At 43.5% G+C, this 16790-nt stretch overlaps 1 protein-coding gene across 1 annotated transcript in view; it reads left to right on the forward strand.

The window, feature by feature from the left end:
* The window catches only part of LOC126127459 (uncharacterized), a 591491-nt gene that overhangs the window by 496842 nt on the left and 77859 nt on the right, over window positions 1-16790 (forward strand). The window contains exon 2 of the mRNA XM_049915146.1: window positions 12051-12176. Coding sequence (XP_049771103.1) covers window positions 12051-12176 — 126 coding nt within the window. The remainder of the gene's footprint in view (window positions 1-12050; window positions 12177-16790) is intronic.

The following is a 16790-nucleotide window of genomic DNA, read 5'->3' on the forward strand; positions in this document are numbered from 1 at the left end:
TGTTGAATTCACTGTGCGTGCATTACCTCTCTGATTGGATCTATTATTATTATTTTCTTTGTATAATTTTGATTGCTCGTTTGACCCTTTTCTTGATAGTGTTGATATCACTAACGCAGTCTTGCAAGGGGAGCCCTTAGGCGTGAAGAAGTGTCCAATTTTATTTCTGAATCCGCAATTACAGTAACAACGATAAATTCCACAGACGCATGCCATGTGTGTATTTCTCCGAAAGTATCTACAGATGTTTACAGGAAGTTTTTCCACGATTTTTAATTAAGAAAAAAAGGGCCTATTTGAATAGCCGCTGACAGTCGATGAGTGTTGTGTAGTGGGTGGAAATGACGTAGCAGAAAACGATTTGTTTGTTACACGTCTTTGTACCTTCATGTAGACAAAATATTACGAGCATGCCCGCCTGCCCACGATAAGGAAGCACTGGGACGACAAGCCCGGGTAGCAAACGACTACTTCCGGCGCCGGGTTTTCTCCCACGGCAGCAACCCCCTCCCCCCTCCCCCCTTCCCCCTCCCCCCCCTCACCAGCCACATTTCTCCCACGCAGTCACCTGTCGTGTAACTCCTCCCACCACCGCATCAGCTGCCACCTGTGACTGCCGAAGAAAGATCCTCTTATTAACTCGAACATGGCGTCCCTATCGGGTTTCGAATATCTCGCCAGATACGTGGATACTGCCTGCAGCGCCGTATTGGGAGGATTGAGCGTCAACAGTACCGGCCAACAAATCGCAGAGATCTTTGGTTTTGCTCTTATCCGTGACACACACAAAGTGTTGTTTTAGTTTAATACAACAGATAATTTGCCCTAAAAATGATTTCCTGTAGATTAATCATAGTATCCTTCTAGATAAACTGAGGTTATATGGAATTGATGTTGTGCCCAACCAGTGGATAATTTCACACACAGCCAGAAGAATGCAGAGATCTGTACTTCACAATTCAGCCAATATAATCAGTGGAGGTTCTGCTGACTGGGTAGCAATCAGTTATGCGGTCCCTCAAGGCTCCGTCCTATGCCCACTATTGTTTCTCGTATATACAAACGACCATTCTGTCTAATATACAACGAACAGAATTACTTCTTTTAGCAGATGACACTAGTAGTACGTTAACCAAACAAAACATACGTACAGCAACAGATGAGATAGCGAATAGTGTTCTTCAAAGCATTGTTAACTGGTTTTCTGCAAATGGTCTCACTCTCAATTTCGAAAAGACACAACTTACTCATTTCTGCACATCTTGAAGTAAGACGCCAATGGTAACTGATGTGTGGAAACGACAACTAGAGTGGAAAAGTCAAAATTTATAGATGTCCGTATTGATCATTTATACGGGAAAAGGACTTTTTTAACTCCTAAAATAACGCAGTTAAGCCAAATTTCCACTTCAAATAACTGAAAATCTTGGGGAGAGACAAATTATTAAGCTTAAATATTTTACGAATTTTCATTCAGCAATGTCGTATACAATAATTCACTGCGGTAACTTATATTCGAGAAAGAAAGTCTTCATTGCACAGAAAAGTGCTACGAATAATGTGTGGAGCACACCCAGGAACATCTTGTAGAGGTCTGTTTAATGAGTTAGCTTTCTGCCTGCCACTTCACAGTATATTTATTCCTGCATGAAGTTTTTTTTTGTAAATAACCCACTACAGTTCAAAAGGAACAGTGACGTACGTAATTACAATACCAGAAGAAAAACTGACGTTCATTATTCCCATATATATTTAAAAAAATCAGTTGTAAAGGATCAATATGTAGCCATATTTACACACGGGTGTGTAATGTGAATATAAAATGACTCGTTCCACATAATTAAGATTAATCGTACTATGATTCATGTAATATAAAACCAACGAACTGTTGCCATCATTCTCTGAGCGTCTTATGTCTCTCCCAAACCATGATCTCAATCTCTATCTGATAAATAAGTAGGGGAGCTTCTAACAGTCAGGTTTAAATCTTGAAAAGAATTCTTTTCTGGAGATACGAATCTTTGTTCTACAGTCAGCGAGTGGACTTGCTTCAACTTTTTTGCAAAACTCCCGTGCTCATCAAGTAGGCGGCATTCCTCTTACTTGAGCACTAGCTTAGCGTCCGCTGCTTCGCTCGCGTAGACTGTATGGGGATGCAGAGTTCTGTTTTGTTTTTATTTAATCGAACCTTTATGTTGTTCACGTATTGCAACACCTTATAAGCTTTTCACGCTAATTAAGGCCATATACTTCTGACCAGAAAGCTATTGTGGTAGCTGGAATCCAAAGTTTTTGTTAATCATGCCTTTTGCGTTCTTCTGGAGGTATTAACATAGCAACTTTCATTCCCTAAAAAATATATCTCTGTATCTAACTGAGAAGCGAAATACCGATTTTCAAAAATTTAGTTTTAAAAAAAATCCTTCATCCTCTATTCCAACCCTTGACAGTTGGAATTTCGAAAAATCCCTTCTTAAGCGACAACTATAGTGTAAGATCCACACCCTCTCCAAATTTCTAGTTCCTGTCCTTAGCGGTTTGGGCTGGGCGAAGATTAGTCAGTCAGGACTTCTACCTTTAATATGTAGAGATATCACGCTAACCCCAGGTTACGCTATGCAGTGTAGAGTACTTCCTGCATCTCTTGTCTCGAACGACGAAATTACCCTAACTTCTGACTATTTTATGTAATTATTTAGCAGTCGATAAGCTAGTACGTTGACATAACACATACAAGTCCGCGCTTTCCAACGTAGCTCTGGAACTCCTGGAGCAATTTCAGCCAGTCTGGGTGCACTGGGTACACATCTGACTTACTATCTGTGGAGAAAGAAAGGGGAAAAAATCTCATGTTAGGATAACACACGTCTAAACCACGAGAGTGAAGGGGTCAAATCGAAAAATAACATGGTGTCGAAGCCATAGTTTTTTAGGCTTCTGGGCTAGTTAGTGTCAGTCTGGATGACATATCGCTCGGAGGGGTAGGGATTTCAGAGCGTATTGTTATCGCACCGATTAAAGGAGCACATTATCAGTACGATCACCACCGTGGTGTTTCTTGTTACTGAAATGTGTTTCGGCACCTACCTTGAGCTTTCATTTTCAAGAATGTTCGCATAAGCTTATACACACTACTGGCCATTAAAATTGCTACACCAAGAAGAAATGCAGATGATAAACGCGTATTCATTGGACAAATATATTATACTAGAACTGACATGTGATTACATTTTCACGCAATTTGGGTGCATAGATCCTGAGAAATCAGTATCCAGAACAACCACCTCTGGCCGTAATAACGGCCTTGATACGCCTGGGCATTGAGTCAAACAGAGCTTGGATGGCGTGTACAGGTACAGCTGCCCATGCAGCTTCAACACGATACCACAGTTCATCAAGAGTAGTGACTGGCGTATTGTAACGACCACTGTTCAAAGTACCGTCAATGCGAACAAGAGGTGACGGAGACGTGTAACCAATGGCACCGCACACCATCACGCCGGGTGATACGCCAGTATGGGGATGACGAATACACGCTTCCAATGTGCGTTCACCGCGATGTCGCCAAACACGGATGCAACCGGCATGATGCTGCAAACAGAACCTGGATTCACCCGAAAAAATGACGTTTTGCCATTCGTGCACCCAGGTTCGTCGTTGAGTACACCATCGCAGGCGCTCCTGTCTGTGATGCAGCGTCAAGGGTAACTGCAGCCATGGTCTCCGAGCTGATAGTTCATGCTGCTGCAAACGTCGTCGAACTGTTCGTGCAGATGGTTGCCGTCTTGCAAACGTCCCCATCTGTTGACTCAGGGATCGAGGCGTGGCTGCACGATCCGTTACAGCCATGTGGATAAGATGCCTGTCATCTCGACTGCTAGTGATACGAGGCCGTTGGGATCCAGCACGGCTTTCCGTATTACCCTCCTGAACCCACCGATTCCATATTCTGCTAACAGTCATTGGATCTCGACCAAAGCGAGCAGCAATGTCACGATACGATAAACCGCAATCGCGATAGGCTGCAATCCGACCTTTATCAAAATTGGAAACGTGATGGTACGCATTTCTCTTCCTTACACGAGGCATCACAACAACGTTTCACCAGGCAACGCCGGTCAACTGCTGTTTGTGTATGAGAAATCGGTTGGAAACTTTCCTCATGTCAGCCTGTTGTAGGTGTTGCAATCGGCGCCACCCTTGTGTGAACGCTCTGAAAAGGTAATCATTTGCATATAACAGGATCTTGTTCCTGTTGGTTAAATTTCGCGTCTGTAGCACCTCATCTTCGTGGTGTAGCAATTTTAATGGCCAGTAGAGTATATATATAATTCGACATTAAGTACTCTATAGTACGTTCGATCACTGAAGTACTACATAAAGAGCACACAACGACAGAGGGTTTTACAAAGTACACAAACAGCTTACCTACGATCAAAAATTAAATCTTACGTGAAATATGAAAACTTGTACCAACGCGAGGACTCGAACCCGGATCCCCTGTTCACTTGGCAGATGCGCTAACCACTACGCTACCATGATACAGTGGCTTTGCACAACTGCACGGACTACCGTAGCACGCCTCCCTCCTCAATCCAAATTCGCATTGACTCCTCAACCCACTTGGTATTCCCCGTAAACTCGAACAGCGTTGCAGAGGCTTTCCAACTTTATTGGAATGGCACCTCAGCATCGAACGAACTGTTACGGGGAATACTAAGCGGGCTGAGGCGTAAATGGGAATTGGAGTTGACGAGGGACGCGTGCTAGAGTAGTCGTAGTTTTACAAAGTGCCAGGAAGGCGTAATGGTCACCGCAGCTGCCCTAGTGAGCGGCAGTCTCAGGTTCGACTCCTGACCTTGGTACAAATTTTCATACGTCTCTTCAGTCAGAACATATACGTCGTAGATGTCTGAGGGTTGAAAAGGTCCCTGGAACCATATTGTTTCACATGATTAAAGATGAAATGGTCTTCTCGATTGTAGCAAAGTACCGGTACTCGGTGATACTGTAAGATATTGTGCGGTGTGCTGGCTTACCTCGTACATTCATCTGCCAAAGGCGGAATGCTAGCTAGACATTTTGCGATTCGCTAGCTTCAAGCTGACACTCGTAAGCCCTTGAGGAGCTTGAAGCACGTCGAATTCATCTGCCGCCACTCGCTCCCGATCTGAATGCGGCGGCGTTCATTTAGCAGAGAGCCTGCCTGCTCGCCAAGTTCCTCTTTTTTTTCCTCTTTCCTCTCTTCTCTCTCCCGCCTTCTCCCCTCCCCCCCTCCCTGTTCGTCGCCTCTGCGCCTCTTTGCCGCTTGCTCGTCGCCGCAGCCTGTTTAGCTGCGAGGACTCTCAAGATGATTACAAGCAGCGAAACTAGCACGTCGTCTGTAAATACTATCATCGGAGTTCTCTCATAGCGCGGCGCTATCGCGTTGGATGGTTAGGCACCAGTCTTCCGCTGTTCTGTTCCGTTACAGCGAAAATTACTGTACGCTGTCATCTGTCTTCAGGCAATGTATAAAAAAGGAAAGTCATAAATCATTGCCTGTAACACGCATGACGCAACATCGAGATAAGTAGTCATATGGTTTAAACTATCGTTTCACAAAAACAGTATTACACAACGGCTTTCTTTTCATCATCATCATTTAAGACTGATTATGCCTTTCAGCGTTCAGTCTGGAGCGTAGTCACCCTTATAAAATTCCTCCATGATCCCCTATTCAGTGCTAAGATTGGTGCCTCTTCTGATGTTAAACCTATTACTTCAAAATCATACTTAACCGAATCCAGGTACCTTCTCCTTGGTCTTCGCCGACTCCTCCTACCCTCTACTGCTGAAACCATGAGTCTCTTGGGTAACCTTGCTTCTCCCGTGCGTGTAACATGACCCCACCATCTAAGCCAGTTCGCCCTGACTGCTACACCTATAGAGTTCATTCCCAGTTTTTCTTTGATTTCCTCATTGTGGACACCCTCCTGCCATTGTTCCCAGCCGCGTGGGATTAGCCGAGCGGTCTAGGGCGCTGCAGTCATGGACTGTGCGGCTGGTCCCGGCGGAGGTTCGAGTCCTCCCTCGGGCATGGGTGTGTGTGTTTGTCCTTAGGATAATTTAGGTTAAGTAGTGTGTAAGCTTAGGGACTGATGACCTTAGCAGTTAGGTCCCATAAGATTTCACACACATTTGAACATTGTTCCCATCTACTAGTACCTGCAATCATCCTAGCTACTTTCATATCCGTAACCTCAACCTTATTGATAAGGTAGCCTGAATCCACCCAGTTTTCGCTCCCATACAACAGAGTTGGTCGATAGATTGAACGGTGCACAGATAACTTAGTCTTGGTACTGATTTCCTTCTTACAGAAGAGAGTAGATCGTAGCTGAGCGCTCACTGCATTAGCTTTGCTACACCTCGCTTCCAGCTCTTTCACTATGTTGCCATCCTGTGAGAATATGCATCCTAAGTACTTGAAACCGTCCACCTGTTCTAACTTTGTTCCTCCTATTTGGCACTCAATCTCTTTCCCACTGACATTACTTTCGTTTTGGAGATGCTAAACTTCATACCATAGTCCTTACATTTCTGATCTAGCTCTGAAATAGTACTTTGCAAACTTTCAATAGACTCTGCCATCACAACTAAGTCATCTGCATATGCGAGACTGCTTATTTTGTGTTCACATATCTTAATCTCACCCAGCCAGTCTATTGTTTTCAACATATGATCCATAGATAATATGAACAACAGTGGAGACAGGTTGCAGCCTTGTCTTACTCCTGAAACTACTCTGAACCATGAACTCAATTTACCGTCAACTGTAACTGCTGCCTGACTATCTATGTAAAGACCTTTAATTGATTGAAAAAGGTTGCCTGCTATTCCATAATCTCGTAGAACAGACAATAACTTCCTTCTAGGAACCCGGTCATATGTCTTCCCTAGATCTATAAAGCATAGAGGAAAGTCCCTGTTCCACTCGTAACACTTCTCCACTATTTGCCGTAAACTAAAGATCTGGTCCTGACAACCTCTAAGAGGCCTAAACCCACACTGATTTTCATCGGATTTGTCCTCAACTAATACTCGCACTTTCCTTTCAACAATACCTGAGAAGATTTTACCCACAACGCTGATTAAAGAGATACCTCTGTAGTTGTTACAATCTTTTCTGTTTTCATGTTTCTTTTCGACGCTTTGAAAACCCTGATCCACAGTATTGTAGCACATCGCTAGAGAAGGCAAAACGAAATGTCACAGAGCGTTGATAACTTGGAGTATCGTGTGGTAATTCGTTTTCAGCAACAGCGGAAGTGTTAAAGCTGTGTTTAATCAGACGGTCTTCAGGACTGGCGTGACATAAACTGTCTGATTATAAAAGTATCGAGACACCTAATAGTGGACATAAATATCGACTGTGTCCACCCTTCGCACGATGCTTCGGCCTGGAGTCTCATTGACTGGAGTATAATTGTCTCAGTGGTGAGTCCCGCTTCGAACTGAGACCCCATGACCTACGAAGAAGTGTCTGGTGACGCCCCAGACAGCATTCGCATATCGACTTGAATGTCGCCCGCCATACGGCCCAACAGCCACGTTTGAGGTGCCATTTCGTTTCATAGCAGGACTCCTTCGGTTGTTATCCGCGGCATCCTTGCAACACAGCGGTACGTCGACGACATTTTACGCCGCGTTTCGTCGCCCTTCAGGGCAAGCCATCCTCGGCTTATATTTCAGCAAGCAAATGCACACCTGTACAAGGCGGGAATCTCTACTGCTTGTCTTCCAGCTTGCCAAACTCTAACTAGGCCAGCAAGGTCGCCGGATTCCTTTCCAACTGAGAACATTTGGAGCATTATGGGAAAGGCCCCCCTCAACAAGCTCGGGATTTTGACGACCTAACGCTATTTCGACAGAAATGTCCTTCAGAGGACATCTAGTAACTCGATCATTCAGTGCTAAGCCCAATATCTGCTCGCATAAGGACCATATATGGACCAACGAGGTGTTGACTTGCTCAGTTTGTGAAGCACTATCTCTTGACTAAATCATCCCGTTGCTCTAAAAATTGTAATCATTTGTTTGGCTGTGCATGTACATCTCATCTGCCGTTTTTCCTTCCATTCAGATAGTTCCTTCGTGACACGTAGCTCGTTATTTTCTTCTTAGAGTTTATTAAAGGACTGGATCACAACATTAGAAGCGCTGAGAACCAAGTGGTTTGCCGCAGATTTTCGTGAACTTCACAGAAGAGCTCTGTAACTACACAAAAAAGTTTATAGTGCATGCAGTATGAAACATTTTCTGGTGCACGAAACGCGTAGCAAGACCTTCAATTAAAGCAAAATAAATACTGTGGCTGGTAGGAATATAAGAGAGAATTTATTCATGCTAACACTTAGCGAGTATGGACAACTGTGTTATTTAGTGAGGCGAGCATAGACAGGGGCAGGGGCATCAACTGCGGGACTCCGAGGTGATCCTCGAAGTTGGCCGTCGGGAGGAAGACGTCCCAAAGTTTGCCGGGTACGATGACAGCGCCCCGCCGCATTGCTTATGCAGGACCCCGACCCGACTTCCTGCGCCGGCGCGGCTGCGGCTAATGAACTTGGCGAATACACGCGCGCCTCTTGTCAGCGCCGCACAAAAGACCCACACCCGTCAGCCCTCAGGGAGAACAGCAGCTGCCCATTGCCATTGGTCCCGTGTGTCTGTTTACGTACTGTCCGTAAAGTCGTGGTGGTGCCGCCTGTATCTAACGTACTTATTCATATAGTGTTGAAAATCCTCAAAGCACTTGCAAAATAATCAGTTAACTCGCAGAGTCACGTTTGTGGGTAAAACTGTCGGCTGTGCTTTCTACTTGCTACTTTACGCACATACAAGTGGTACTCTAGTTCTTTTCGCACTTAACTAAACTGATCTGGTGTGTTAGCAAGACAATGATTCCTTAACAGTTTCTTTGAGGGTTTCAGACAGGGATGCGGTCAACAGACGGCAACCCCCCGTCCAATGCAACGCTTTTCAACATAACCTAAGAAACAGCAATGCTTTCAACGTAATATAAGAAACAGCAGTTGTGTTTTCGCCTTTCATTCTGAGCAACTATAGATTTAAAGCCGGTCTGAGTAGGTAACACGATTCCTGTAAACTTAAACAATTTTACCCTTAGAATACTCGAAAACCACGAAGCAGAAGACAGTATTCCACAACAGTAGCTCTAACAGGGGTACCTGACGGACCGGCGACATTGGACTTTCTCCACGTTTACAGAATTTCCTGACCAGCGCCGGGACATCGATTTACTAAAGCAGCACGACGCATTGCTCTAAAACATTCGGAAAAAAACGGCTTTGACGATGAGCTTTCCCAGCTCTGTCAAGTACAAAACATTTCAATCGTGTTCACATATTCACCGATAGCTTAGTGCGTAGCGTCTTGTAATCGTGAAGTTGCTGGTTCGATTCTTGTTAGCAGCTATATTTATTATCAAATTAAAATGCTAATTAACAAATATTGAATCATAATTTTTAATAAAAATATCTTTCTATTTTTAATTACTGGTTTTATGAAAACGTATTAAAATTTGATACAGACATGTGTTAACTGATATTGTGAAACGAGGAAAAATTATTTACCACGTCACTATTACTGTTCATTCTAGAAATAAAGAGGGTTGGATTCGCTATTTGATGTTTCTCATTTTTACACAAAATTTTAATCTATTGGGATTACTTGCAAGCTATTAGTAATTAGAAACACATTTTTATTAAGAATTATGATTCGATATTTTTAGTTAACATTTTCATTTTAATAAAAATTTAACGCAAGAACAGTAAAAAAAGCTGCTAGCGTCACTACAAGCCGTGCGCTTAACTTAATCGCGAAATCTCTGGTGTCTGTGTATGTATACACTCACACCGAGACACAAATTAATTGCGTCGTATTGGATTAGGGAACTGACACCCTAGCGCTGAACTTCAACTCCTATAAGTATGGAAGAAAATACAAAGGGTCACTCGAACAGTCCACGGGTATACTGCCGGTCCATAGTGTCCAACGGGCACAATATTTCGGCGATCAGACATGTCGCCATCGTCAGGTGCGCTGACGAACTGAGCTTCTGAGGGCGGACGGCCGATTTAAATCCCTTCCCCCCGCGGGTCGCTCTCTTCGCCGCCCGTCAGTCTGCAAAATCGCCTTAACTGTTCTTAAAGGTTGGCAAAACGTGAAACACAGACTTCTGACTAATTATGAAAAGTTAAAACTGTTTTCTGGGCTGATGATCGAATCCGAATCCCAGCATTTTTCAGACAGCGCCACCAGTTGTTTCATCTGCACATGTATACCGCACAGACTCGACGCTTCAGCTCTCTCTCTTTCTCTCTCTCTCTCTCTCTCTCTCTCTCTCTCTCTCGAAGTCATCAGAAGTGTACAGTTCATTTTCATAGCCATAATGCATAAGTGTTACTATCCGACATAAAGGCAGGTCTTTCCTCTACACCATTAGTCTTCCCGATTGCTTGTTTGAACAGTTCCCACAGCGACTGGTGGTTGGATAGTATGGCCGCTGCGATCTTCAGTGATCACTCTCGCAAGCTTTTTGCTTATATCAAACAATAAGTTTGAAACATTCCTGTGATTGGTAGGGGGTATTTGTAGGGGGAAGCAGGAAAATTTTTCTGTCTACTGCCCTTGCTGTTCATCGTAGTTTGGGAGAGTATCGATTGCATGTGTATGGGAACAAAGTGAAACCCCGAGGAAGAAGACGGAAGTTATTCTCGTCAACATCGTTTTGCTAGTCAGAGCTCTGATGTTGAGGAAATAGAGGGGAATCTGCTGCGTTTATCGTGAAATAAGCATAACGATATTCGCCTTAAGTTTTCCGTAATTTTCTCTGTTACGGCGCCTCAAGGAATTCAGAAACTATCCGTCCAAAATATTGATCTGGTACCTTGACCGTTGTCTCACGCCCTTTGGTATTGGTAGAGTTACGGAAATGAGTTAAACAGGCTAGGAAACTTTGACTTTCTCTATTACGTAGCATATACAGGATGATTTTGCGATGTCACGAACTATCAGGGATGATGGAGAAGGTTATGTATACCAATTTGAGCTAAGAGGCCCTGGTTCGGAGACGACTGAGTCGAAAGTTAGTAGCGAAAATAGTTCTGATACCTGTGACATTGGAGTGCATGTACCACTATCCCGGTACCGTCGTTGCTACGATTGTAGGGTAGGCAACTTTCAGAGGTGATAGTAAGGACCAAAACAAAAAAGAAGCCTTGTAAACATCGGCTCTGTAAGCACTCATTCATCTTCACTACTTTGAAGCATCTCTTCTACTGAACAAGTGCTCTTAAGATACACATTTTACGCCCATGTTTACGAAGCTTTTTCTCATATTCCCACCTCCGAAACTTCCCTACCTTAAAACCGAAGGTAGTTCCTCTGTCATTGATATCAGAACGATAGTCGGTGATAAAGACTCTGTTTTCCTGGCCCGAGGTCTCTCACCTCTAACAGATACATTTACCTGTTTCCATCATCCCTGAAAGGTTTTATCATCATCACGGGATCACCCTGTATTACAGAAATTTACGTTGTCACAATATTTTAGTACTGAAACTGCGCCGGTCGTTGTGACCGAGCGGTTCTAGGCACTTCAGTCGGAACCGCCCTTCTGCTACGGTCGCAGGTTCGAATCCTGCCTCGGCCATGGATGTGTGTCTTGTCCCTATGTTAGTTAGGTTGAAGTAGTTCTAAGTGTAGGGGACTGATGACTTCAGATGGGAAGTCCCATAGTGCTTAGAGCCATTTGAACCTTTTTTTGTGTTCTGGAGGCTATTTTGACTGGGGTAATGTTGATGTACGCGGTTAAATAAAATTGTTTTCAAAAAACAAAAATTTCCGTTACTGTTTGAACACAGCGCGTAGTATCCTGTGTGGCATTCTTTTTTTTCTGTTTCTGCAGGGCAGTGTCGGGTAGCGGCGCGGCCTTGCCGTCTTTACCGAGTAGACAGCTGTGCTGACGAGAGCCGTTTGTGTTGCAGGTTCCGGACAGCGGGGGCATGGACTGCATGCCGCTCCAGCCGGCGCATGCGCACCAACCGCATCGGCCGCCGGGGCCATTCCAGTACCTCATGCACGAGCAGGCCAAGTCGCTCGTCGCACTACAGGTATGCTTGCTTACCACCAATCTACTGTTGGTCCGCGTTTACTATAGGGCAGTGTTTCCCAACCTGAGGATAATTACCTATGAGATGAAATACGTAATTTTCTGAGGTTTAAAAAATGGGGTAGAATGGTGTTTTGGTCAGGAAACCAAATTATTTTTAATAGAGCATTACTGTCATCACTCTCTAGTACTGATCATATGAGTAAACACTAATTATGTTTTACAAGTTCTAGCATTAACTTGTGACAGAATATGGTGGGAGCTCAGCTTGTTCAACCAATGTGTGAACATCATCTTCCTCACAGATTCCCCCAACTAGATACAATCGCTGAGGGTAACAAGCCGTGGGATACCTCCTAATATCGCGTTGGTCCTCCTTTTCACGGTGCAGTCCAGCAACTCGACGTGGCATGGACTCAAAAAGTCGTTGGAAGTACCTTGTAGAAAGATAGAGCAATGCTGCCTCTATAGCATTCCATAATTCGGAAAGTGTCGCCAGTGCAGGATTTTGTGCAGGAATTGACCTCTCGACTGTGTCCCGTAAATGTTGGGTGGATATGGTGTCGGGCGATCTCCGTGGCCAAATCATTCGCTCGAATTATTCAGATTGGTTATAACACTCCTGTTTGCTACTGTTATACCATAACCTCAAAACTGGAAGCAATTTGCAAAACAGAATTATTTTGTTGGATTAATAATGGTATAAAGCAACAGAACAGTGTTACCCTCTGAGAGGAATTTTGCTAGGTTGACCGTGTTGTTCCTAACGGAGGTGGCTTATCGGAAATGAAAGTCAGAATTACGTAAATATTTGAATAGTAACAAACAAAATTTTGCCTAGCTATACTGTTTATAGAATAAGGGAAACGGTCGCCAGCCTAATTAGGCAAGAGAAAGATTAACGTTCTCGTTTAAGAAAGTAGGTATAAGTAACTATAACGGACAAACACAACCTAGACTTAGCCGCACGCGAGTGCAATGTAATCTGACACACACATATGTTTTAAGATTGAAGCTAACAGTTATAGCAACACAAACTATTTGCAAAATTATAACATATACCGAAACACACTATTACTTTCAGGGCTTACACAAAGTGAATGGTCTTTATAACATTACTATTAATATGCACTTCTAATACACAAGAGAGACAAACACTTAGCAATCATGAACATATAGTTTTCTACTATTGCAGTTTCCCACTTTTACTACAGCGAAACACAATGTTGACAAAATTGCAAGAAACTGACTCACCTTTTAGAATTTACTACAGACAACAATGTGATCATTTACTTTATAAGCCTCAGTCTTAAGAACTTTTAATTTTGAAGTTGGCAACAGCACTTTAATAAGCAGTTTTAATAGGAATATTTTCAGCAAACAACATTTACTTTAACTCACTCTCTTGTCACATTAACTTTAACTTTCTTTTTACTATGTTGAAGAGGCATTAATGAGCAAAATACTGGGCTTTAATGTTCTTTTAGTAAGGACACTCGGATATCACTTTAGCTCAAACGGAGAGGAACCTGAGAGGTGTTATGAGGAGGAGAAAAATCAGGGTAGGTACATAAATTCAGATATAAATTACCTTATATTTGAGCACACTAACACATCCATTAAGCTGATCCTTCACTGTACATCATTGTAGTATTCCGATGTAATGATTGCGCAATGTGGTGGCAACTGCATGTTGTTAGGTGGAATTGCAGGTAGAATTGCTGGACTCTGTCATTTCTTGGTGGCGATGATTGATACCAATCCCAGAATATTTCCAGCTATTTATCCATTCTTCCGAGGCATTTGAAAGCGGTAGGAAAAGCCTCTCTCGGAACCAGCATAATATGCATCTTTTACATGGCAGTGCACCGACTCGTAGCTCGTCCCTGACTCGTAGCTCGTCCCCGACTGACTATCAGTTCCACCTTTTCTACGTAGGCCAACCACAATTTGCGCGCGCTACACAGTTCCATTCCCGAGGGGAACCACTACACCGTTTACATACAAACTAACTAAGAATCCTAAGTGAGGATCAGCAATTTACATAACAGCAACCAAATACATTAAATAAAACAAAACATTTACACATATTGACATCTCTACAAAAAATTATTCACACAAAATTACAATCATATACAGTAAGTTTTGTTCCCTCCAAATGGGACAAAGCATTTACAGTACAGATACACTACTTTGCATTGAACCAAACCATGACATCAAAGTTTGTACAAAGAAAGGAGTATACAATTCTGTGTTACCTATTCAATCAAACACATCTACAGAAACTCAATGATGTAACATTAAATGAAACAAAAGTAAAATAAATCCGTACAGCATAAGAGCTTTGGTGTTACATGGTCCTCAAACCACTCGCGAACATTGGTGACCCGGTGACATGGCGCATTGTCAGGGGAACACGAAGTCCCTGAATGGCTGCAGATGGCCACCATGTAGCCCAACACAACCATTTCCAGTTAGTGATCGGCCCATTCCATTTAAACACAGCTCACATCATTATGGAGGCACAGTCCTCTGTTGACAATTTGGGTTCATGGCTTCGGCGGGTCTGCGGTACAATGGAACCCTACAGACAGCTCTTGCCAACTGAAACCGGGAATCGTCTGCACAGGCCACGGTTTTCCAGTCGGCTACGGACCAACCGATATGATCACGAACCCGGTAGAAGTGCTGCAGACGATGACGTGCTGTTAGCAAAGGTACTCGCGTCGCTCGTCTGCTGCCATACATGGCCCAATGACGCCAGATTTCGCCGCACTGTCCTAACGGATACGTTCGTCGTACGTCCCACACTTAACCTGCGGCTATTTCATTTTGTGTTCCTTATCTGTTAGCACTCACAATTCTAAGCAAACGCCGTGCTCTTGGTCGTTAAGTGAAGGCTGTCGGCCATTGCGTTGCCCGTTGTGAGAGGTAACGCCTGAAATGGGGTATTCTCGACATGTTCTTGACAGTTTGGATCTCAGGTTATTGAATTACCTAACGATTTACGAAATGGAATGTCCCATGCGTCTAGCTCCAACTACCATTCCGCGTTCGAAGCCTTTTTAATTCCCGTCGTGTGGCCATAATCACGTCGGAAACCTTTCCACGTGAATCGCGTCAGTACAAATGACACTCTGCCAATTCACTGCCCTTTTATAGCGTGTAATGCGATACTACCGCCATCTCTATCTATGCATATTGCTATCCCATGACTTTTGTCACCTCAGTGCACTTTTGACTGTATGCGATGACAGAGGAACTGAAACACATGGATCACATTTGCTTAAATACCTCATGAAAATGCCTTCTCCAGCTTGTAAGTTAGTTCCCTCAATAGTACAGTATATGCTCCAGTTTACGAACTAGTTGATAGTACAAAAGAACAGCAGATATGTATGACCACTAAACTGTTGTTATATCTACACATTATTATTATTATTATTATTATTATTATTATTATTATTATTGTTATTATTATTATTAGACACCGGCCAGGCTCTATGCATTAGCACCCTGAAATGGTCTAGTTTCTGACGGTTCAGAAGCAAGCAATCAGGCGATTTGGAAACAGTAGATCTACTTCTAACTTGCTTGATTTTTGAGTGGGGGTGTAGCAAGTGCTACGAGGTAGAGGCTTGGTGCATAGGTAACATGTTTTGTAAGAAGTGTCTACTGTCAATGTAGGCAGCTTTCTTTTATCCGAAGGTTTGTAGGTAGCACTCGCGATGCCCTGAAAATTGCTCACCATTCTAGAAAAAAAGTTATTAGAAATAAGGTATCAGTTGTCTCATTCACTCATTAGGACGTGGTTTAAGGAAACATTTACAAGAACTAAATATTAATTAAAATAAGTTATTTAAGATATAGAACTGTTCACAAAAAATCTTTTTCGTTGCAAAGTTAGGCGCTAATGTTGATGACGTTGGGGAAGGGAGGGGTGGGTGCGACAGCCAATATCTAGTTGCACTCGAGGATTAAGTGTAGCAACCACTGCTATAGAATAAACGCTAAGCATCGTGGGGCGTGTGCGCCGTAGCGAGATGCGACGCTTATGTAGGAGCCGACTCTGCAACCACTCAGTAACCCCCACTGCCCGAACATAATGCGTTCTCGTTGCGTTTTTGAGTGAACACGTCGTCGTTTAATGGATGTGGCTGATTGCAGTGATAGTCCTGCAATCGTGTAAAAAAAGTAAAGTCTGTGGCACACGCCCGTGAGCGGGCTATCGCCCTCGCTGTGGATGACAGAGCAGGCTTTCTTCGCTGCGGTCCTGGGACGCACTTTTACCGCCGCAAAATATCCATGATACTCATTTGATAGCACACTGAGTGGACCTGGCTGGCGCTGTCCTGGAGGGACTGGAACGACGAAAAGTCCTCGCCACTAATACGGGATTGAACGTAGGTCTTTCAGGACCGGAAACATGTGCTCTGAAAGCTAGACCACCACTGCCTCCTGCAACCCTGTACCCATATTGTAATTTTAGGCACTGAGGAACATAAGGGCCCAAAGCTAAGACACAAAGTTTTGAGAAAGGGAGATGTTTATGAAAATCAGATTTGCAGGCAAACCACCAGTGTCATAGGTTTGGTTTGTTTTTGTAACCAAGTAT

Source organism: Schistocerca cancellata, chromosome 1, assembly GCF_023864275.1.
Source record: "Schistocerca cancellata isolate TAMUIC-IGC-003103 chromosome 1, iqSchCanc2.1, whole genome shotgun sequence".
NCBI classification, from domain to species: domain Eukaryota; kingdom Metazoa; phylum Arthropoda; class Insecta; order Orthoptera; family Acrididae; genus Schistocerca; species Schistocerca cancellata.